Consider the following 25,169-nt stretch of genomic DNA (forward strand, 5'->3'; position numbering starts at 1 on the left):
GGTTAGCTTAGACTTCATTATGGCACAGTGGTCTCAGACTAACCAGTTTTTCATAGTGACCAAGTTCAAGGAGGAAGAAGCTGCCTGTCCTCCTACAATCTAGGCTGAAAATTCTGCAGTGTCACATCTGCCACATTATATTTATGAGAGCAAGGAATAAGGCCAGTTCATATACAAGATGAGGGACAGAGACTCCAGATCTTAATGGGTGGAAGGAAGGAATGGATAATGAGCAGACTAGCTCCCATGGAAATCTCCAAGGTTTCTGGACTGAGCATCTGAACATACAAAGTTCCAGTTAAGTGAGATGAGCAATACTCATGGCAGAGATTGGATTGGCCAAGGCGCGCCGTATGGATTGGGAGTTTGGTTTTTGTTAAAGTGGAGATATCTAAGTGAAAATGTCAAGTGGACAGTCAAATACCTAATCCGGAGTTCAGGGAGAGGGCCAAACTGGATGGGCACATTTGTGAGTCATCACTGTGTAGACGGTATCCAAAACCATGAGCCTGGATGACGCCAAACACCACAGGGGTAATTAAAGATAGAAGAGAGAAGAATTCCAAGGACTGAGCTTGAGAACACACCAACAGTTGAAGTCAAGATCTAGCAAAGGGGACTCAAAAGAAACAACTAGTGAGGTAGACTAAGTGGTATGAAGCTCAGTGATAAAAATGTTTTTGGAAAGACGTGATCAGTTGGGGGAAGTGTTCTTCAAAGTTCCTGGTTAACTAGTGACTTACTACTAGTCTCAGCACTGTGGAGACTGCTGGGGACTTCCAACAAGACTGCATCCACCAGACTCAGGGTCCTGGCTCAATCCTGCGTAGTTCACTCAGGGAGCAGAAACTGATGGCACCTGGGATTATAAACCCAAGCTCTGGTGAAACAGCTCTCGCCGCAGGGTTAGAGGGAGACGCTCACGTGAAGCCGAGGTGCAGCCCTGCCAGTCAGGTAGAACTTTCAGCAGCGTCCCGGAGGAGGTCGTATCGTGATGGGTGATGGGCATCCCACAATTTGGTCAGCATGTGGCAGTTGAGGTCATTAAATTCTGACATTTGGTGCCAGGATTTAATGTTTTCAAAGACCTGAGGGGGGAAAATTCCGGGTCTGAGAGAGGTGGAGGTTACGGAGACGGGAGGTTAATCTGCCAGACAAGTTCATCACGGGGAAGAGGGCAGCAAGGCAGTTAAACAAAACGCACAGATGGACTGCTGTTCCCCCAGCCCGTATCCGACTTCAGCGACCGCTTGGGCTGAATGAGCTTCCAGCATTTCACTAAGAGAAGGCAGAGGAGGGGATGCGGCTGCCCCCAGGAACAGAGTGAGTGTGAGAGTGTGGGGCCCAGATGCAGCGTGTGGCCTGGAGGGAGGGGTGGAGGCAGGCACGTGAGGACGAAAGCCAACTGCTCCTCTCCGCCTACCGGGGCTGGCCTGTGCGTGCGGGTTTATGTCCTCAGCGCCATTCACCCTCTGCACAACTTACTAGGACTGGCATCGAAAGACTGTGCAGCACTGTCTTGTGTCTGATCTCTTCTTTCAAATGGAGGAAAAAAGATAAATGACATCATGATGCTGCAAAAAGCAGGACTGAGGATTGAGATTTGAAACTGGATGACTCGGTGACTGATCACCCGCTTTCCCAGTCTGTGCTCTCGGCAGACCACTGGGTCTCTGTAGGATTTAACAGTTATTAGCAAGTAGCTAAATAAAACAATTGAAAGAGACAGATGAGCAGCCACTCGCTAGTTTTTCTTAAATCTCCTTCCTTTCATTACACAGGTTTGGAACGGAGATGAGCAAATCCTCCAACATGAAAATAATGGAGTTTGAAACTCTCTCTTTTCAGAAAATTATTTTTCTTATTTGAATGGAAAGATCCACACAGTTGTGTGTACTCCTTTCCCATGTGAGGTGTGGGGACATTAATTCTGGAGTCAGAGTGGAGCGAGGGTGAGACTCTATACTCTGCCTTGGCCAAATATCTACTCCTCCCACACACACCCCCCAGCCTTACCCCCAGGGCATTCGAAGTAAGTGTTTCCAGTCTCCCAGGAGAATCTGCCAATGGTTAATAATCTTTCTGGCCATGAGGTTCGTCTTTATACTTCATGTCCCTTCCTCTCACTGCAGCTCCATCCTCCTGACAGAGTTGTGAAGATACATTACGCTCTGTGCGAGGGAGATGAGCCCTGCAGCCTCAATTTCCAATGTGGCAAAAGTCATGATTGTGAGTGCCCAAACTGCCACTGAGATTCTTGGTTGATCCCACAGCCATCCATTAAGCTGTCCCTGGAGTTAGGAGCACAGATGGTGGTAACTGCAAATGGGACTTACCAAGAGGTCTGATGATAGCTTTAAGCAGAAATTTCCATTGAGCATGAAAGCCCTTGCAAAAAGGTATCACAGGAAATTGAGGGGAAAGCTACGTTTTACTCCAGAGAAATGGAATCCGTTGTAGACAGATCTCACAATAGGAGTGAAGAAGCCTGGCTTTCCTCGGCTTTGAGGTGAATTTGACGCTCTTCTAATGGCCAACGAATGATACGCTAGAAAGTGATACAAATATACTATAACGTCTTCATCGGACTGCCTGAATTGTCATCCTGCTGTATGACTTCTTTAGCTTTTTAAGATCTTGGGGAAGTTACTCAATCCCTCTCTGCCTCAATTTGCTATGTATAAAATAGAGAAAATAATTGTAACAACTTCACAGGGAACTTATGAAGATTAAATGTGTTTAAATGCTTAAAATAGCATGAAAAATTAAAAGTCCTGGCTATTATCATATATAAGGCATTACGTGTACATGATTATTTGCACACATTGCCATGTGGACTATATGTCTGGAAGTCTGGGTTCTGCTGCAGACTTTGTACCTCTTTATTCCTTTCATATCTTTGAGCAAATTTCTGTAGCTGCTATTAGCACAGAGTTGGTAAATACATATTTGTACAACATTCTTCTCCTTTTCTTTTATATTTCTGTGGCAGACATAGGTTAATTACAACCATCTTACACCCTGAGGCCTGAATAGGTTTTAGAATTCTTATCAACACTTTCTTCCCAGCAGCCACCATCGATTAGTCAGAACTGACACAAAAATGAAGACCTATTTGACCTCTCAGCTTAAGAGCTTACAAGCTTTTAAGGAAATGATTGCTTCCACTCTTAGCCATCTCAGACTGTCCCATCACAGTCTCATCCAGAGCCCTGCTTTGCCACAAATTTCTCCATGTGGTTGACAGGACACCATAAAAGGCTATACTTGGGGTAATCCTTGTGTATCTGTAATAACACTACACCCTTGTAGGAGCCACACCTGGGAAAGGACTATGGTCGATGCACTGTGAGTGCCAAAAATATCTTGAGCTCTTGTTCAACCAAAGACGCTAACTGATGAGTCGTACTCAGACTTCCTTGGGCAGATGGAGGCAAGGAGGTTGGTGCCTGTGCAGGCCAGTGCTTCCTCCGGTGCCGTGCACCAACATCGTGTGCTCTTCCTAACAAGCCTCTTGCTTTCCGGGCAAGAGCTTCTAGGCATCAAGGCCCTGGTGGGCCAGCACAGTAATCTCTGGTTGCTTTTGCTTCTTTTTTCTCTTTAAGTGAGAAGAGGAGAATAGCCAAGGTAAGTACTGCAGACAGATTCTGATTTTTACTGAATGTCAGAGGATTCACCTGCAATTACCAATGAATAGCCTGCCCCTATTGCATAAGGAAGACTTTTATTTGCTTTTTAGTTTTCTGGCAATAGTTGAATTTTTAAGAATACTGAGAGAATCGTGTTATATTTTAGTATGTAAAATGTTCAGTAAAGGAAGTTATCTAAGAATCACTTTACAAGTGCTTAGCTCTGATCAAAATCCTCATCTTTTGCTCACATTTAATCATTTACCTTGAAAAAAAGACCCTGTTTAAATCAGAAGGCCTTGGAATGATGAAAATGTCATGTGGATATGTTTAGATTACAAATGATTAATGATGAAATGCAGACTAAATTTTAAATATCAAAATAAGATTCCTATAATTCAAAAAAAGCTATTAAGCTATTTGTAAAATAACTTGTCAAATTATTCCATAAATAATAGGCAATTGGTTAGCTAAACGTTAACTCACAATGACATGGACCACCATCATGTCCCTTTCTGAATCTTGCATCTACACACCTAGAGGCCTGTTAGTTAAGCCTAGATATATCTTGATATATCTTATATATAAGCCTTGATCTTTTTCTTCCTATTCTACACATTCTCTCTCTGGGGGCCCCCATTGTCTCCTTTGATGGCACATACTAACTCTGCTTAGATGTCATGACTCCTAAATCTGTATTTCCAGCCCCAACATCTTGTCTGAGTTCCAGGCATACATTTCCATCTGTTGCATTCCTTCACCAACATAGCCTCACATGGTTCATTGTTACAGAACAGCTACACCAACCTGTTCCCCAGCCTGGACTCCCTTTATCTGTTAACTGGCCATGAATTCAGGAACAATCAGAGCACTCATGGATAAAAAATAATAACAATGAAGGCAGAAATCTATTAAGTATTTATCCATTTAGTTACTTACCTAATTTATTAAGTTCTCTATAGTTATTTACTTATCCAATTCTCACAACAGCCCTAAGAGTTAGATCTATTATTACCCCATTTTGCAGATGAGATAATTGAGGCACAAAGAAAAATGCCTTACTTTTTCAAGGCCACACAGACAGAAGATGTTACAGTCAGAACTGGAATCATGCTCTCTGACTCCAGAATCTTTATCCTTAAGCCCTTTGGAACATCCATCTTAAATGTAGGTCAGGCTTAGGTTGTCATTGCTAAAGAGAATAGATCCAATGGTCGTAAATGGTGTTGCTGCAATTATCACTGCAAAATCATATAAATACCATAGGGGAACATACTTGTAAGTCACCTTCGAGTCATAAAAAAAACCCACTAGTTTGGGGGCACCTGGGTGACACAGCGGTTAAGCATCTGCCTTCGGCTCAGGGCGTGATCCCGGCGTTATGGGATCGAGCCCCACATCAGGCTCCTCCACTGGGAGCCTGCTTCTTCCTCTCCCACTCCCCCTGCTTGTGTTCCCTCTCTCGCTGGCTGTCTCTATCTCTGTCAAATAAATAAATAAAATCTTTTTTTAAAAAAACCCACTAGTTTGATAAAAACAAGGTAAAGTCATTTCTGCAAAAACACAGTATATGCCCAAACACCGGGAGTGAGAAAGCAGAATGCCACCCTGACGGTGAGCAGTTGGCTCAGCTTGGCTGGAGCATAGAATTTGTAGGCTGAAGTGGTAGAAGACAAGGGCTGGGAAGGTGCTAGAACAAGATTGTGAATGAACTTTTAGTTACATTAAAGGGTTTAGACTCTACTCCATAAATAAATAATGGAAGTGGGGTAGGGGAGTGAGGCACGGGGGAAGGTCATTTGACAGGATCATTACTGACAACCTCCTAATGAGGTAAACACGATTCTAGGTACTTGAAGTAAAGTGGGTTCCGACCTTCAAGGAGTATACAGTCTTAATAGGGAACTTGGAAAATACCCTGGGAATGTTACGTATGTTATGATGAAATGTTATGAAGCTCTCCTAACCAACTTATGGTACTTTATGAAAAAAATACTTCCTAGAAGCACTTGGAGATGTGTAATGAGGGGAATTACAGGATCATATTTGTATGATAGCTATTTTAGAAAGAAGAGTCTGCTAGTAGACATGGCTATTTCAAAGAAATATTAAGGAAGGAAGGTCATTAAAGAGATTATTCTAATAGCAGGTTGATGATCACTTGAATTGTAATAATAAGAATTGAGAAGTAAGTAAAGAACTAAAAGGACTTTTGACAATAGAAAACAACAGAACTAGGAGGATCTACTGAAAGTGAGTGTCATTGGAAAGAAGTCGCAGAGAGATATTATGATCTTTCTAGTTTGGTCACCTGAATGGCTGATTGGGCCATTGAGTTAGGGATAATGAAGAACAGAATGAGGGAGGCAGACAATGAATTTAGTTTGGGACATGTTAAGTTGAAGGCACCTACAACTGGAGATATATGGTTGGATAGATACAGCCACACTTCATATATAGAGTGATACTAAAGACAAAAGTTTGGGATTATCCAGCATGTGGACCACATGCGAGACCAGATTAGATTTCTCAATAAAGAAAGGAAAGGTGACAGTGCCATAAGGCACACAGAAACAAACCAAAATAAAGTGATGAAAGGCGATATACAAGGCAAGACATGAGCACATGGACTTTAGAGACAGCATGCCGAAATTCACATTCTAGCTCAGCCACTTATAGCTATGTGACCTTAGGCAAGACACTTGGCATTTTTGGGGTATCAGTTTCCTCATCTGTAAAATGAGATCTATCTCAGAGGATATTATGATGCTTGAATAAATCAGTGTTTATAAAGCCCTTTTAATAATGCCTGGTCTTTAGTAAATACAGCTTAGATTTTTGTTGTTAAATACAAAACATTATAAATCCATTAGCTCCAAATCTTGATCTTCATTTTACATTCTATCTTAGTTCTTTACTGTGCCTATTTTTCTGAAGGCTATGGTTTGTTTATCTTATTCTACTCCTCATTCTAGCGGATCCTGAATGAAGTATTATTAAATTCTCTACCCAGTTCATGTTAAAAGTAAATCTCAGGAATGATAAAATCAATCCTTTTTTTCACAAAACAATTACCTTGTTAAAAAAAAAAACTCAGAAAAAGTTCTCTCTAGGCATATCACAATGTAATCATCTGTTTCTAAGGACTACATTGATAAACAATTTTCTCCAAAGGGATGTTTCTCCTGGTAGTTTTCTTCTTTTGCACTTTTTTCACTTTTCAGGACTAAAATTGCAAAAGTGAGCTTTTCATGTATTCAGGTAGTTTCTGCCCTTAGAACTAACAACCTCTCTTTGGCATAGTCTTAACTGTCACAGTCTACTCTATACCAAGAACTGTGTTATTTGCTCTCAGTACATATTCTCATATTCTTCATAACAGCCTCTTGAGTTGGCTATGATGTTGGCTACATAATTAATGAAAAAAAATGTAAAAATCTCTGAATCAACTCAAGGCGAGGGAAGTTAAGTCTATGTAATGAATCCATGACTGGACATGGTTGGTTACATGACAGAGCATCGTTCAATGTGGGCCAGTTATCACCTCCCTCTACCATGTGTCATCATTTTGAAGATGAGACATGAGATAGGATTGCCTGATGGTGGCTCCTCACAGATTTTCTGCTCTGTGTCACCATTGAAAATGTTTGGGGTACAGGTACCTAGGGCTCATCTTCAGTGGCTTAGGATGACTAATGGACAAGGATCTTTCTTTTCTGTTCGGCTGATAGAGTATCAGCCAGCACCTCCCCCCGGCCATTAGAAGATATAACACAGAACTTCCAGGAGCTTCTTGTCTAAGCAGACTTGCAAGTTTAACATTCTTACCAGTCTTAAAACTTGAAGCTAGCCATTTAACCCAGGACTATTGTCCTGAGAATGTCATCATAATGGAGATAATAAGTAATAGAAGCTTAATGACAGAACTGTGCCTGTAAAATGAAGGTGTCAGGATTAGCATTGTGAAGGAGTTAAATAAACTCATAAGATAAGTAGATCATGCATAGGGAAAGGAAGAAAAAATAGTATTTTGGTATAGAAATAGAATGCGTCGAGACACCAAAGCAAAGGAGATTTGTTTAGGTGATAAATAGACAAAGTTCCTGGAATAACGTGGTTGGTAAGAGAAGTGATAAAGAGCAACAAGGAAAGCTAGCATGAGGCATGTTTGTGACAAGCTTTCAAGTAACACACCAAAAAGTTTGGGCATCATCCTATGGTATCAAAATTGTCGAGAAAGATGGTGACGTGAAAAGATCATTGTAGGGGAGTTGACCTGTCTGTAGTAGGTACAGAGAATTGGTGATGCAGTGAGGAATTCAAATTATTCTGAACTTCTAGTTCTGAAACAGTATCTTGATGTGTATTCAAATTAAGAGTGCCTATTTTGAAAGGTTGTTTCCAGTTCCTTCCAACCATATCATCATAGGACATGCATTGGCATAGTTTTTTGTAAAGGCCATATAGTAAATATTTCCAAATTGTGGACATATGGTCCCTGTTACAACTGCTCATCTCACTGCCATAGCACAAAAGCAGCGTGAAACAATATGTACATGAATAAGCATGACTGTGTCCCAGTAAACTTCATTTATGGACTCTGAAATTTGAATTTCATATCATTTTCACGTGTCACAAAACATTATTCTTCTGTGATATTTTTCAACCGTTTAAAAATGGCCACTTGTGAGCATAGCATAACCATAGAGATGTTCAGTCAATCACTATGTTGTACATCTGAAACTAATGTAACATTATGTGTCAACTATATTCAAATAAAAAACAAAATGTAAAAGCAGTTCTTCGTTTGTGGGTTATATAAAATCAGGCGGTGAGCAAGAATTGGCCTGTAGAGCAGGGTTTGCCAACACCTGGCTTATAGAACGTCAGTCAGAATCTCAATCCGGTATAATTTTGAAAATTTTTAATCTTCCCCTGAATTCTTCTGTTGAACATTTGGGAGGAAATAGTTGAAGGGAGTGAAGTGGTAGAAGCAGAAGGAGATAATTAACTAGGTAGTGGGACTAACCATATTAACCACTGGTGTCAGTGGGGCAACGTATATCCCTATATGCTCCAATCCAACAACAGCTTGTCTGAAGCCTTCAGAAAAAAAAGAAAAGGAAAATCAATAAGTACTACTCCAAATACATTTGGAACTCAGTATTTTAGTAATTGCACAGGGGAAGGCAAGATGGTGGGTGTTCCTTTTATTCTTGCTGTTTATGATACCTTGAGTGAAAGCAGCAGTATGCAGTCCTTAAACAAATGATGCGAGTGGGGGCATTGAAGGAAGATGTAGTGTGAAACCATGTGAAGTTGGAGCAACTGTGAACAAAGAATTTACATTTGGAGAGACCGGCTAGGCTGGGGTAAGTAATGAGAATTAGCCTGGGAATAGAGTGAAGAGGGAGATGTCACATAAAGGAGAAATTGACAAGACATTGCTAATTGAGATACTTCTGGAAGATGAAAAAGAGAGAAGAGTCAAGATATTCAGTGTTTCTTTTACTGGATTAGTCGATGCCACTAAGAAACAGGCAGCAGTGAGAGGCTAGGGGGACACTGTAGGCAGCAGGAAACGGTTTATTAAGTGTTGCTGAGTGGAAAGTAAGGGAGAAGTGATATTGTCAAGATGTTGATGATCCAAATAGGTCACCAGTCCCCTGCATCACATTGTATAGAATCCCCCTCATTTCTTCAAGGTCACTTCTTTTGATCGTTAACATTGGTCATGTCTTATAAAACAAGCATATCCAAATATATTTCAATATTTATCTTTAATTTTTTCCCCCTTAGTTCTGTTTGCTTATTCATATTATAAATATATATGGACAACAAATACACAGTATGGCAAAGAATTTACAGGGAGGTGCAAATAAAATCAGAATTCAGAAAAGAAAAAGACTGCATAAATGTACATCTCCAAACTCTGAGCTTTTTTTTTTTATTAGTTTCAGAGGTAGAATTCATCAGTTGCATAGAACACCCAGTGCTCATTACATCATCTTAAAACACCAGGATTCAGATAAAAATGTCTTTAATATTTGCTTACGTTTAACCCATAATCATATGTTGAGACTTATATAAAAATGAAGTGGCCAATATACACCTACCCACTGGTCTCCTTAATTCTTAATTAGGAAATATTTAAAGTGGAAAGTTTCCTGACTGATTTGCTTTTTGCAAAGAAATTGATTTATGAAATAAGAAAATTAACTGGAAGCACTCCTAGCCTATTTTACAATGAGAAATGTAATTCCCAGAAAGTTTTTTAAGTTGCTTGCTCAAGATGCCACAACTAATCAGAGGCTTCAGAATTAGAATTCTTCTTTAATATATTAGGAGGTACAAAAAAATACCTGGTTCTTAGGAGACATTAAAAGGAAGCATTAAGATCCTAAACTATGACCTAACTCCCTCCCAGACACACCCCCAGATGCGCTGCTGTTGGTACATGACGATGAATGTCATGCTGCTTCTCTCTTCGTTACAGAATATTTACTGGAAATAAATTACTCAGCCAATATGTAACTAAATACATTATAAACTTCTTTACTACTACAACAACTACAAACAGATATATCAAAATTTCTACAAATTACTGTAAAAAAAAAGGAGGATATAGAGAGTGCAAATCAGAATTAGATTAACAGTATTATTATTTTAATGTATCATTTAAATGCTACTTTCCCATTCCAAGTCTCTCTCATTAGCTTCTGCATCAAGTCCAGCCAGAATTTGAATCAGTCCAGATTAGATCTTCATGTATTATTCACAGCTTTTTATTAGTGCTAAAGTATACATTTTCTTCCAAACAAGTATAATAATTTTGTCAGATTCCTATAAAAGCAATTTTTAAGTGTATAGCAAATTGTTATATTAAAATCAATTTTTCATATTTTTTCATAGACTTGAGTCAAAGGAGCCTTTCCTGTCTGTTGGGTGAGTATATGTCTAAATATTTTAAATCTCAGTTCTTTAATCGATTTTTAACCAGGTCTTCTGGGATGGTATTATCGTCATATAATTCCATATACAGAGTCATCCCCTATCATTGGATGCGTCACATCCCCAGGAACATTGCTGTCTACGTTTTATAAAGACTTAACCAAAATGTTCACAAAGCTATTTTATGACCCTGGAAATTCAGCAAATGAATGCATATGAAAGCCTGTATCCTCTAAAAAATCAAACGAGGTATACAGTAATATTCAATATTCTTATCATGTAAAGATAATGCTCAGATTGGTCTTAAAAATTCCTCTGAACCGCAGCTTCACTATATCTAGTCTGTCTACTCATTTTTTTACTATTTTCTCTTAATTTATCCTAATGTTTCTTCTCCCTTTTTTCCTCCCTTCAAAATCTGTATCTCTCTTTTCTCCTTTTCTCCCATTTCACTTTTATTTCTCCACTCCACTCCTTCTCTGAATGCAAAGCTGAGGAGCCATGAAACAGATCAAGTAAAACCAACACTCCAAGTCCCAATACATGTTCTAATAATAATACATTGTTGACAAGAATACACATGTACTGTTTTCAAGCATTTTGCTAATTAAGAATCAGCAAAGTTGTTATTTGATTTACCAAATAATCCTTTGACTAATATATTAAAACGTCTCATTAGGGGACTTTTGCATGCTCAGCATTATGGCTGATGTCGTAAAATATCAAAAATGCCGGAAGATATGATAGCTTAAAGGCAGTCATGCCATAGTTGATGGGGGAAAAAATCACGTACAGGCAGCCATTATACTCATGCTTAATGACCAGACACATGGGATGGGGTAGATTTTTTAATGATCACATTCGTTTTCTTTTATTACTTTATTCACAGTCTCTGAATATTTCTGTCACTCCCTGAGCAACATGGTTTCCTTTCCCCTTTCGACTCCTCATAAAAGCATTTGAGAAAGCCAGTTGAATCATGAGAATCAAAATAATTGTTAGGGATGCTGGGAGAGAAAAAATGGAGTAGATGCATTTATTGGAGGATTTTATGGAAAAAAAATGAAAGGTCAAGTTGATCTGGTCCAAAAAAATCGTTAGAGCAGGCTTCTTTCCTTCATTGATCATCAGCTCCTATTGTTAAAAATCTTTAAGCCTGAAGAAATCTTTTATTTTGAATGCATATGTGTCCTGCCCTCAAGTCAAGAGGGCTGAAATAGCTTCTCTTCATGCCTCACTTACTGCAGTTTCTCTACAGCATTTCCTGTTCTCCCAGCTTTTTTGAGATGGAATTCATTTTTTACTTCATACCTCTATTTTACAAGGGCAGACTCTAAGTAATCTTTGTTTTAAACATATCAGGAGTTTAAAACTCCGTATTAGAGCCACGAAAAAAAAGTTTCCAAAAAAGAATGACATATAACTCACCATATAACTCAGCAAGTACCCAACATGGGAGAGCTGGCATGGCAGTAGAAAGATACTGCTGTTCCTTAGGTGAGTCTTAAAAGTAAAGTGGGGTGAAACATGTAACCCAAATGGTTCTGTGGACTGGATACTTTAATATGGAGCTGAACTTCTCCATTTTTTTTCCAAGAAAAGTATTTTAAATAAAATTGTCTAAAGTTTGGATGAGTCTTTCTCCTGACCTTGTTAGTAAAGAGGATAGGATGATTGTGAACATAGTGGACACATATGAGACTACCAGGCAAAGGCAGTCTAATAGAGGACCATTATTCAGATTTGTGGCTTTTGATTCTGTCACTTACCAAAAGGAATTAATGCATGGTACATGGTCTTTGGTATGAGTTGACCTGTAAGTCCATAGCATCAAGTTTTTGTAGGACCTTGCACACCTCACATTAATTTTAATTCTATGAATAAAAAGCATATTAATGAATAGATCAGTGCTAAATATTGCATACTTCAGTCTACTGCCCACCAGGGTCTGAAAGCACTCGTTAATATGTACCTCTAGAAGTTGCTTTTGCCTTGGTAGCCTCTGACACTTACAAGCTATGTGTATTGGTTTAGGCGATTACTTGAACCCCCCAAGCTTTGGGTTCTTATTTGTGATACGGAGATTAAATAAGATAATTTAGATCAAGTACTTAGCACTGTTTTCGGCACATAATTGTTCATAAGTATTAGCTTTTATTACAGATGTGGAAGGTATGCTCATTTATAATGCTCCAAAGAGTCAATCCGAGAGCTCTGAAGTAGTTCAGAGAATAAAACTCCACTTTAACAGGGCATTCTTTGAGTTACATGTGGAAACCAAAAGATGTTTTTATAATGGAGAGAAAAAAACAAAAATTGTGAATGGAATAAGCTATCAAACAAGATAAGTACAGATAATTGGTTTGAATTTTTATGATGAAATCTAATGATTGTCATTTAAATTTTTAACTGGAAAGAAATATTGATACTTTTAAAATGTGCATCTCTTCTTTATATAAATTAGCGAGCAAAATTCTTCCTTTCATAAATGTGCTATAGTAATTATGAAATAAAATTTTTAAATGTCACAACATAAATTCAATCTGAATATAGCAATGGGAAAATTTGTCAAAGAAAGTTATAATACAGGAAATATTTGCTTATGGAAAAAGGTTACAGAATTGTGAAAGGAAGTTAAGTGAAATCTCAGATCTCAGACCTTCAACTAAAGATTGATATGAGGGGAGCTTTCTTTCACATGCATCAGTAAATGATTAATAAAATAAGGTCATTAGGAAAAAAATTAGCCTAGAGTGAGGCAGGAAGGCTCATCACAGAGTCTGAGTCTGTTTACCCAGAGTAGGCCAATAAATGCAGTGTTTTCCCAGGCTGTCGAGCCAAGCCTGGAAACCACTGTCTACATCACAGTTGCATTCTCCCATCTCCTTCTCCTCCAGACATACATAGATTGTCCTTACAGACATCTACAGTCCCTGGAATTTTCTCAGAAAATCTTTGAAACATAACTTCCCACAGTCTTTCCCTGTTTGGGATACATATGGTGGAGGTTGACACATTGATCTAGAACTGTCTTGGAGTTCACCCATCAGAGACCAGGATACATGTAAAGAGACCAGATAGTATGCCATGGAAGGTTCTGTGGTGCACAAGGGGCACACTACCTATTCTCAGGTGCATCAAAACTCATTCTGATGTCGTCCCAGACCTGAGGCTGGAAATTTATTAAATTTTGAATTATTAAATAATATAATTTTAATATTTAATAAATAATTTTATTAAATGTTGATTAAAATGTTTTATGTTTTATATTATCAATATTATGTGTATATAATATATGCATTACACATATTACATTTATCATAAATATATGATACAAAAATATGTGTACTATACGTAAAATAAATTTAAATAATCGATTTAAAAATTAAAATTCTTGGGGCGCCTGAGTGGCTCAGTCAGTTAAGCATCTGCCTTTGACTCAAGTCATAATCCCAGGGTCCGGGGATCAAGCCCCCTCATCAGGTTCCCTGCTAGGCAGGGAGGCTGTTTCTCCCTCTCCCGCTCCCTCTGCTTGTGCTCTATCTCTCTGTCAAATAAATAAATAAAATAAAATCTTTTTAAAAAGTTAAAATTCTTTCCCATCTCGCTCACCCAACAGTGAAACACATCAGTTAAGCAAAATTGTTTTTTAGTGTGGAGCTTAGGCTTGAGTGTTACAAGAATACTAAGCCTGTGATATTCTACTCGCCCTCCATACGTTCCATTTTAGAGCAATTAAGAAAACTCTTCTGACAAATGTCTTCCTTTCTGTGGCATCAGATAGATTCTGATTTTGGAAATAAGCTGGGAGAAAACAGACATCAAGTTTGCATTTAGGAACGTGAACAAGAACTAAGTGATCCTCTCAATGAAGATTCTAAGATATAGATCTTAGTTTAAAACCAGTCTTGCCTTGATAAAGCGTTTACAGCTTTTTAATGAAAAATACAGATGAGGGGAAGGAAGCTCCTGTTCGTTTGACGTTTAAGATTCACAGTATAAAAGGGCATGTCAAGACGACGCATGAGTTCTCTTCAAGTACAAGTGACTGTTGACGCTTTGCAGACACTGAGCCACTTTAAAAATACACTCAAGGCACTAAATGAAATTTTCCATATGAATTATTTCTTCTTACCTCTTCAGCATGAAGTTGACCTTTTAAAAGAAGACTTTTAATATGAATCAGTTGTATTTTGGAATTGAAATTTTGGTTCATACCAGTATTTCAGCTGATGAATTTTTGCATGGGTAGCTTTATTATGAGGATTATTTATTAGACAGGTAAAAAAAATTCAGACTTTTTCACTGTATTAGGTTAATTTAAATAACTCAAGGGTGCTTGGGTAGCTTAGTCAGTTAAGCATCTGACTCTCTCGATTTCAGCTCAGATCATGATCTCAGGGTAGGGGTGGGGTGGGGTGAGTATTGAAACCTGAGTTGGGCTCCATGTTCAGTGGGATGTCTGCTTGAGATTTTCTCTCTCTTTCTCCCTCTGCCCCTCCTCCCAAAATAAATAAATAAATCTTTAAAAATAAATAAATAACTCAGAATAATTTTAAAATAATATTGATAAAGCTCAGAATTAGTATTTCTCGAGCTTGTCTGAGAGACATTCAAAACACATCAAAGATAAAAATAGCAAAATTACTATATTTATATCCATCGAGGCTCAGTGAGTGAGCTAATCGTGGCCCAGTCAAGCCTGGATCTCCTGGATCTCCTGAGATGTGGTGGACCCATTCTACTAAGTCCTAACAAGAGGGAGTGAACACTGCCAGGACAGCAAAGCTCACCTTACATCTACAATTGATCCTCATATAACTGCTGGTAGCTATATTTTTTAAAATAGTTTTGCTTGGGGGATGTTTTCCCCTTTTATTTCCAGTCTTGAAACTGAATTTGAATCTTCATTCAATATACTTCTGCTGTTATTATGAAGACATTATTAAAATCTTGACACTCTTATTTGGTCCAATATTTACACTCTTTTACTTTCACCCAGGTCTTTTAGGAGTCTTTGTATTTACTAACAGGTGCTATACATTGTTATACTGTTAACTACCTGTTTTAAGAGCTTAAATTCCTTTTTTTTTTTTTTTAAGATTTTGTTTATTTATTTGAGAGAGAGAGAGCACAAGTGTGGGGGGTTGGCAAAGGGAGAAGCAGGCTCCCTGCTGAGCAGGGAGTCTGACGATGCAGGACTTTGATATCATGACCCGGGCTGAAGTCAGTGGCCTAACTGACTGAGCCACCCAGGTGCCCCAAAGAGTTTAAATTCTATAATTTGATTTCCTTGGTTTGAATTCCCTTCTGTTACTTCCTAGCTAGGTGCCTTTGGCAATTTAACTCTCCAGCCTCATCTCCTCACCTTAGGTAATAACTTACTCTTAGGGCTGTTTTGAACGAGATAATATTGCAAAGTGCTTAGAACAGTGTCTGACACCTAGTAAACAGGAAACAAATACCAATTACTATCAATATCCTGTGCAACAATTAAGTTATATGAATAGTTTTTTTCCTAAAGGAATGAACTTCATTCCTGTGCTGATTTCACTCTCTTTTGAACTCTATTCCCAGAATTCAACTGAATATCCAATTCCTGGTAATGCAGTTGACAAGAAAAAATAAAATAGCATTAAGACAGGAAGATAGTTCCAGAAGGTACTTAGATTTATAGAAATATCACACACAATATTAAAAACTTTAATAATAGGAGCATGAAAAAGGGAAAGCAATACCAATTTATGGATGGTTTCAGTAGAGCATCAAAACATAAAACAGAATTATATGACTGCTGTAAAGTCATTTAGGAATTAAAAGTTTAGCTTAATTTAAGAACTGGGAAGTTGAGGGGCTCCTGGGTGGCACAACAGTTAAGCGTCTGCCTTCGGCTCAGGGCGTGGTCCCGGCGTTATGGGATCGAGCCCCACATCAGGCTCCTCCGCTATGAGCCTGCTTCTTCCTCTCCCATTCCCCCTGCTTGTGTTCCCTCTCTCGCTGGCTGTCTCTACCTCTGTCGAATAAATAAATAAAAATCTTAAAAAAAAAAAAAGAACTGGGAAGTTGAAGAAAATGGCCACATTGTCAAGAAATTTTTCTAGACAAAAAGTAGGACCTGAGTTAATCCTCAAGGTGAGGTTAAGAATTCAGTACAAGATTGAGAGAGGGAAGAAAATGAGCTTTCTTTTCATTCTATGGATTCAGTGGAGTCATTGGATGTTGTATGTTTGCTTGTCTTTTTCATTTTTAACCGGAGAGTGATGTTATCCAAAGTGAGGTCATGGTAGAGCCATGTAGAAAGCTGCTGCGATAGTTCAGGCATGACTTGAAAAGACTCATGACTTGAGCAGAATGAAATCACCTCACACCTGTTACAACGGCTATCATCAAAAAGATCAAAGCTAATAAATGCTGGTGATGATGTAGAGGAAGGGGAACCCTTGTGCACCGTTGGGGAGAATGCAAATTGGTGCAGCTACTACAGAAAACAGTGTGGCAGTTCCTCCAAAAACTAAAAATAGAGCTACCATATAATTCAGCAATTCCACTTGAGTATTTATCCAAATGAAATGAAACTGCTAACTTGAAAAGATACCTGTGTCCCCATGTTCGTAGTCTCATGATTTACCATAGCCAAGACAACCTAAATGCCCATTAACAGATGAATGGATAGAGAAACTATTATATATATGAAATATTATTTAGTACCATATTATAGAATATTGTTCAGCCTTTAAAAAGAAGGAAATCCTGCCATTTGTGACAGCAAGGAGGAACCTGAAGGACATGACGCTAAGTGAAATAAGTCAGATGCCGGACATTGAAAGACAAATGCTGCATGATCTCACTTATGACTGGAAGCTAAAGTAGCTGAACTCAGAAACAGGGAGTAGAATGGTGGCTGCCGGGGACTGGGAGGATGAGGGAGGCAGAGTTTCAGTTACGTAGAATGAGTACGTTCTGGGAATCAGAATGTGATGACTGTAATTATTAATACTATAATGTATACTTGAATTTGCTTTAAAAAGTAGATCTTAAGCGTTCTCATCACCAGAAAAGGTAACCGCGTGAGGTGAGGAATATGTTCACTAGCTTTCATGAAGGCAGTCGTTTCAGTGTGTACATATGTCAAAAAGTCATGTTGTGCACCTTAAATATTTGCAATTTTCATTTACTAAGATCTGTAAAGAAAAAAAATAATGGGAAGGAAATGCCTGATGAAAATAACATTTTTTTTTTGAGAATATTAGAATCAGTGAGTGATGGAGTGATGTGTTACAGATTCCTCAGCTGGACTTTGTGGGATCAGGGTGAGAGTATGACAACCTGAAATCCAGCTGTAGCATCAAAACTAAGGGAAGGTTAACAAGAAACTGTCCCTAAGCTCTTAAATATGCCCATCTGACATCCTGAAGCCACTAATGGCCAGCTCAATGCCTATCTTTTGATGGTATGGTTTCAATTTTCTGTGAGTCTCCAGGGAAAAAGGGATAAGGGGATAAAGCCAATTTTCCTCTTCTAAAAATCTATTTTTTTATTTGTTTAGACTGAGACAGTGCTACCACAAAATTAATGATTCCTTTAGCAACAGCACTTGTTTCATTTTTTCCCAAGGCCCTCCAGGCTGCTTCTCCGGAGAGTACACAAAGTTTCCACGGCGCTATTTTTGTAATCTAAAGCAGTTGTGCTCTCAGGCCTGATGCTACAACTGTAATTTTAATTTATCAACCTGCCACTCAGGGAAATGCTGTAAAAACATTTGAAAGCTTAAACCCATTATTTATTTCTGCACCTGTCAATGCCACTCTTCTGTACTTGTCAAAATCATTTAAACTGCACTGTGATGGCATATACAATATCACCGATAAATTGGGTCATCAATCATGTATATATATTTTTTGACAGTGGTGTCTTGAATGCATAGGTTCCAGAACGCATTTTTAAGGAGGAAGAATTCATTACTCTCCAATAATAAAATAGAGTAGAGTCATCAAAAACAGTCTTCCTCAGTCCTTACCATTTGAAAATGTCTTAGGAAGCAGAGAGACTCATGGTGACTGAAACGACTTTTATTTCTTCAGTGAAATGTTCTCCTCGGGGAAAAGAAAGTAATTGCAGATTATAGCAGGCAGGAGTATAGTGTTACTTAGAGGGAAGAAAATACATAGGATCATTAAATAGATTTATTTAAGTTCTGCTTATAAAGAAAGCAGTGGTGCAGGACTTTATGGCTGATGATATTTCAAAAGAGTGTTATCAGCACTTCCACTACTGTCTCATTCATTCATATAATAAAGTGTCACATTAAGCCAAATGTCACAGTTCGTATCAGTTTTACTTTGAGAATTGGTATTATTATATATCCCAGGCAACCTCCCCCCCCCAAAATTTGGATGAGATCTTTGATCATAATAAATTAAGGTATTTAAAAGTCCATTTATCATTTGATAGAGAGAGAGAGAAAGAGAGAGATTCAACCATTAAATCCATTCAACTCAATAACAAATCTGATGTCATACAGGTTAGATGTCTATTTAAGATAAAAATGCTGTTAAAATTATAACTTAAATAATATTGACTAAATAATCTTACTGTATCCTCTAAACTTTTAGTCATAGCAATCCTCACCACTTAATTATTCTAAAAAGGCAAGTCTAATAAGAAGTCCTTTAAAATCGACAAAGGATTTATGATCACTTCATATCATACACTTTTAAATTAGCCGAACTAATTTGTAGACGTCAAACACCCATACATAAGAAAATAAATAACTAAGGTTGTCATACATAAAATCTCACTTCTGAGGAGAACTAATCTTATATGATGTTATGGAATCAAATTTAAAACAATCAAAGTTCTGACAGGTATATTAACTTACACAAGTACCACTGTCTCCTTAATACACAAGTACCAGCACTGTTTTTGAGGAACATGAGTTTTTAAGGTGTCAAGCTACACTGAAAAGGGTAAGCATATAGTCTAACCAATAAAAGAGGTGTATTGGATGTACATATGAATAAAATGGAAATGGTGGCTCTGATCACTTACATGTCATATGCAGAAATACTACATGAAGAGTGTTGATTCAGTTAGAAGGAAGATCTCAGTTTCATATACTTTTAAAATCTGTCCTGAAAACACTCACTAGAAATAAATGTTCCAAATAAATAAAGTGCTTGATTCCACTCAGTTAAAATCAACCCATCTCCAAGGACAGAAAACTAATTAACTTTACTTGAAGATAAGAAACTCTTTTTCCAGGGCACCTGAGTGCCTCAGTCAGTTAAGCATGGGACTCTTGGTTTCAGCTCAGGTCGTGATCTCAGGGTCAAGAGATCAAGCCCCACACAGGGCTCCACATTCACACAGAGTCTGCTTGAGACTCTCTCTCCTCTCCCTGTACCCCTCCTGCTCTTGCTCTCTCTCTATCTCTCAAATAAATAAATAAATCTTTTTTAAAAAAAAAAAACATTTTTCCTATTTTTAAATATACCTAAAATAGGCCTTCCAATGGAATTACACTTGCTTATCTAAATAATTTCTTGGCAGTATTAGCCCTTCTTAAAGGATTCAAAGTATTGATTAGCCTTTATTTTCTGTTGTTCAATGAATCTATACTGATTCTCATATACAGAATTATAATTATTTTACTACTGGAAAACTAAGTTACAGAGATGTGATGTGATCTCCACAAAGACACACAGCATATGGGTAGTCATTATGGAATGGAGCCCAGCCTCGGGTTTTTGCTTAAAGAGCTGTCAATTTCATTCACACTTTCATGCTGTCTTCAAAGTTTCCTATTCATCCGAATCATCATGAACATCCACATGATAAATTTAATTATTCAGGAAAATAATCATGTACATAAAAAGTTATTTATTGCTTCCAGAGGCAGTGTGAATCCCAGATTTGCATTATGAAACTGCTGGCAAAAGTTTTAAAGCCTCACTTCCCAATTAAATTCTGTTCATCCAGCCAAGAATGGCTGATCTTTTTTTCATCAATCTCAAAATGTGACCTTTTCAACACTTTTAATGACATTTTCAAAGTACAGAATACTTTTGATTTAAAAGATTCCCTACTTAACTCTGCAGAACAAATCAGTTATCACAGTATAATCGATAGCTACCAATTATTAGCAAAAGCCAAGCATCCCTTATGCTTTAGGAGCTTATCAGGGGGAAAAATACATTGAAGAGCTATATTTTGGCATACCAACTAAAGTAGTTATTAAAATAAAAAATCGGCCCCCAAATGTTTCATGTTTTTAGAAACCATGATTTCTTTGGTGAAATTTTAATTAGATCACATTCAACATTTACCATTAGAACCTGCAGGCCACGTTCAACTTCAAAATAACGTAACAGTGCCTCTGGTTTAACTCAACAGTAGACAGCCCTCGACTATAACTTCCTCTTAGCTTCAGTAAAAAGCATAAAAAAGATGAAACACTTGATGAGACATTTCTCCCAGATCTTGTTAAATTATATCATGCAAGTGGCATTTCGATGAAGTATATGTTATAGCCCAATTGGATACTAAAAATCTTGAAAGCCTTTTAAGAAGTTAGGCTCTCTAAAGAAGTTATTTTTAAAATGTGTTCCTTAAGCATGGGCCTTTGATTTTTAACGTAAATTTCAGCAGGCCCTTGGCATGTGGAGTACTCCAAATTCCCACGTCAGACCACCGAGTCAAAGATTAGGGCACTTCCCAATAAATCAATTCATTCATTCCTAATTTTCTTCAGTTACCAGTTCTTAGTTTGACGCTCATGAGAAAAAATTTGATAGCGTTGCTGCCCTTTGTACAATGAACAGCTGTCTAATTTCATTAAGTGCATCAATTCATTATTTGAAGGGCACTCTAAGTGTGTGTGCAAAATATTATGTGATAACAATGTCAGCTGCTGTTTGAAAACCAGCCTACTAGACAGAAATAGTTTGCCATTACTGTGATTGAATATTGAGCTTTCCTTCAGTATTACAAAGATCACAACACCAAATTATCATGGGTGGAGAATTTAGTAAAGTAAAACATTCCTTTTGACAACGGCAGATGAAGGGTGGCACCAAATTATTTAGACTTAAATGTTGAATATATTGAAAAAAATTCTACAATTCACATTATTTTTGAGGTCATTGCTAATTGCTTAACATTTAAACCTTCAAAGTACAAACCAAGGGTTAAAAACAAGAAATGGATATTATGATGCCATTTCATTCTAATCAAGATCCAAGATCTTTATCTTTATTTCTGAATATCAATTTAATTATATTTGGATGAGAATTAATTTATTCAGTACAAAATTCTTCTTGAATCATATTGCTAGGTGCAAACCAAGGTACAAAGGTGTCCTAGAGCAGTGTTTCTCATAGTGGATTCACTAAAACAGTGCCAGTCCGTGAATTGTTTTTTACCAGGATAATGACTGAAATACAGAAAGGAAGAAAAAGCATTTAGAAACTTTGATTGCATTCTTATGCCACTTTAGCATCTAAGTATATGATTTGGTATTTTATGAAATTATCAGTCTGTGATGACTGGGAAATTCTTTAAATAAAAAGCTGGTCCATCACTACAGTAATTGAGAAGTTGTAGACAAGAGTCGGTCTTTGCCTTTAAGGACCTAATCATCTCATGCAGAGGATAAAAAACAAAGAAGTTGGTATCTAATACAGAGCATGGCTTGGCCGCTCTAATCTGTTAAGATAAAATAAAAAGAAGCAAATATTTGTGATGTGAGGCATTACTTAATAATTCTTGAAAGAGGTTATAAATGAAAAGTCATGATGGGATACAGTTGGGCAGGTTTAGTTTCTATTGTGGAGATAACTAGTAGTACCATTTGGCTACACCAGAGGTATCTTAGAAGTTACACTGAATGACAGAACTGGCAAATTAACTAGTAACCACATCACAGGAGACCGAAAAACCTCGTGTTCAAGCTTCCTTCAGTTCCACTCACCCCTTTTCCCCCTCTCCTGCCTCTTCTTTCCTCTCCTTCCCTCTCCCTGTTCTTTTCTCCCTTCTCTCCCTCCCCTCCTTTTCCTTCTCTTCTCTCCTCCTCTCCTTCTTCCCAATCTGCTCCTTCTCTTACTTCTTCCCCCATCTCTACCTCCCCCCTTCTCCTCCCTGTTCTCTCTTCCTGTTTCTTCATTAAAAAAAAAAAAAAAGCATGCCTTCAAAAAAGAGCTCATATCGTTGTGTCTGGTCTTCAGCTACCCCCTTTGCTTTGCAAGAGATTCCACTGTGAGGAGGAAAGTTGGTATATGTGAAATGTTTGCTGAGTGCCAGAAATCACATTAATTCCTAACACCAACCCAACTCTTCACAGTTGGGGAAAAGATCCTGCCACTATCTTAATGGCCTGTGGAAAAAGTAGGACAACCCTATAATGCCATTAATTTTCAACATTAGACCAGAATGAAATTTCTCTTTAAGACTTAGCAGTGTATTATCTCAAAAAACTGACCATCCCAGAAGATCTGGAGATACTGACATTTTATGATCCCAGTAAACCCTTAAGACTCTGCCCCCGTCACACTCCAGTGAGACCCTCCAGTCAACAAGCCCTGCATATGTGTGCACGCATGCATACACACACACACACACACACACACACACACACACATACTACTTCCAGTCAGGTTTTTAGTGCCATGCTCTGAATTATGACCTACCAGCAAAGGATCACCAAATATTTGAGAAAATACTCTAACATGAAAGAAAAAAAAACCAGAGAAAATCAGAACTCCACAGTAGAGGAAATATACAGAGTACAAAACTAAACTAAATAAATGAGCAAAAAACCCTAAAACCCTCTTAAAAACCTGTAATTAATATCCCTAGAGATAAGATACTATATCTATATAAAAATGTATTGTTAAAAAGGAATACATGGAAAACAAAAAAATTTCTTAGAAATTAAAAGCTGTTAACAGAAATGAAAAATTCAATGAAAGCTTAGAACACAAACTTAAAAGAGCACAAAGACAGAGATGGAAAATAGTAAAGAAAAGATTTTAAATACTTTGAGGCTTATTCCGAGAGCTCTAGTAATAATTGTTTCACAAAGAGAAAACAGAGGACAATATCAAATAAGTAATCAAAGAAAGTGTCCTAAAACTAAAACATTTAAGTTTCGCGTGGGAGAATGCTCAGCACAGTGAACGAAAGATGATTCGCACTTAGGCTGATTGTAGGCGTCTGCCTTCGGCTCAAGTCATAATCCTGGGGTCCTGGGACCAAGCTCCACTGGCTCCCTGCTCAGCCGGGAATCTGCTTCTCCCTCTCCCTCTGCCCCTCCCCCTGCCCATGTCCTCCCTCCCTCTGTCTCTCTCTCTCAAATAAATACATAAAATCTTGAAGAAGAAGAAGAAGAAGAAGAAGAAGAAGAAGAAGAAGAAGAAGAAGAAGAAGAAGAAGAAGAAGAAGAAGAAGAAGAAGGAGAAGAAGGAGAAGGAGAAGGAGAAGGAGAAGGAGAAGGAGAAGAAGGAGAAGAAGAAGAAGAAGACCTTCAACCTTCAAGTAGAGGAATAAAAGCTACATACAAAGACTCTGAATCATAATGACATCAAATTTCTCAACATTAGGAATTTGCAGACAATGCAATAATGCCCTCCGAATTCTGAGAGAAAGTGATATAAGCAGACTGTCAGCCCTACCAAACACATTATCAGGCAAGCATGAAGATAGGAAAAGAGCCACTCCATTCTTGGATTTCTGTGGTAGTTCTATTCTATCAGGTCACTGCAGCCACTACATTAGCAAATACTGAACCATTGCTCCTAAGGGAAATATAGGATTAGGTTCCCATGAGCCTCTGGTCACAACATTTCTGTTAACAAATTAATACATAAGCTTTCTTAGTGTCTGTTTTCTGTTTAAAGACAGTTTATTTCATATATATTGTTGATGCATTAACATTGAACTCAAGACCAACAGCACTGCAGTGCTTGCCTGAAGGAAGCTCATGTAACACATGTATTTTCTCCCTAAGGCACATCACAGCCTTTTGTGCTTGGGAACACCAAGCAGCACTTCAGGGATCTGTTTAGGGGCCATTGAAAGCAGGAAAATCACCAGTGAAAAGCACAGAAATGCAAAAAAAAAAAAAAAAAAAAAAGCAGCACTAAGTAGACCATGAAAAGTATACTTATTTGCAGTGTCAGATCCGAACAAAGAAGCCAGCACATCACCTCAGTCTCAGTTGGGAATGTGCTGCCTCAGCAACTCAAATTTTTTGCCACTCTGTGCATGTCTGTGAGTGACCGTGAAAGAGCTGCAAGTATTGATTTGGGGGTTACAGGTAATCTTAGCAAATTCACAAATATAGAATCCACAAATAATCAGAATCAACTGTGTTTTCAGAAATCTAAGGATTAACAACAAATCCTTTCTAAGAAATCTACTGATGCTTGTTTCACCAAAATCATTGAATAAACAAACAAACAAACAAATAAATAAACAAATAAAAGAAAGTGTCTAACACACGAAAGAAAAAAGTCCCCAAGTAGCTGGTGAAGAGAAGTACCAGGGTGGTCTCTTTGTAGCAGACCGAGAAAGGACTTGTATGGGTTATAGCAG

The 25,169-nt window shown here is 37.9% G+C and overlaps 1 protein-coding gene across 1 annotated transcript in view; it reads left to right on the plus strand.

Annotated features, from left to right (window-relative positions):
- RALYL (RALY RNA binding protein like) overlaps positions 1-25,169 on the plus strand; it is a 331,636-nt gene that overhangs the window by 245,574 nt on the left and 60,893 nt on the right. Inside the window, exon 3 of the mRNA XM_026495820.2 lies at positions 10,542-10,574. Coding sequence (XP_026351605.2) covers positions 10,542-10,574 — 33 coding nt within the window. The remainder of the gene's footprint in view (positions 1-10,541; positions 10,575-25,169) is intronic.

Source organism: Ursus arctos, unplaced genomic scaffold, assembly GCF_023065955.2.
Source record: "Ursus arctos isolate Adak ecotype North America unplaced genomic scaffold, UrsArc2.0 scaffold_6, whole genome shotgun sequence".
In the NCBI taxonomy this organism is placed as follows: domain Eukaryota; kingdom Metazoa; phylum Chordata; class Mammalia; order Carnivora; family Ursidae; genus Ursus; species Ursus arctos.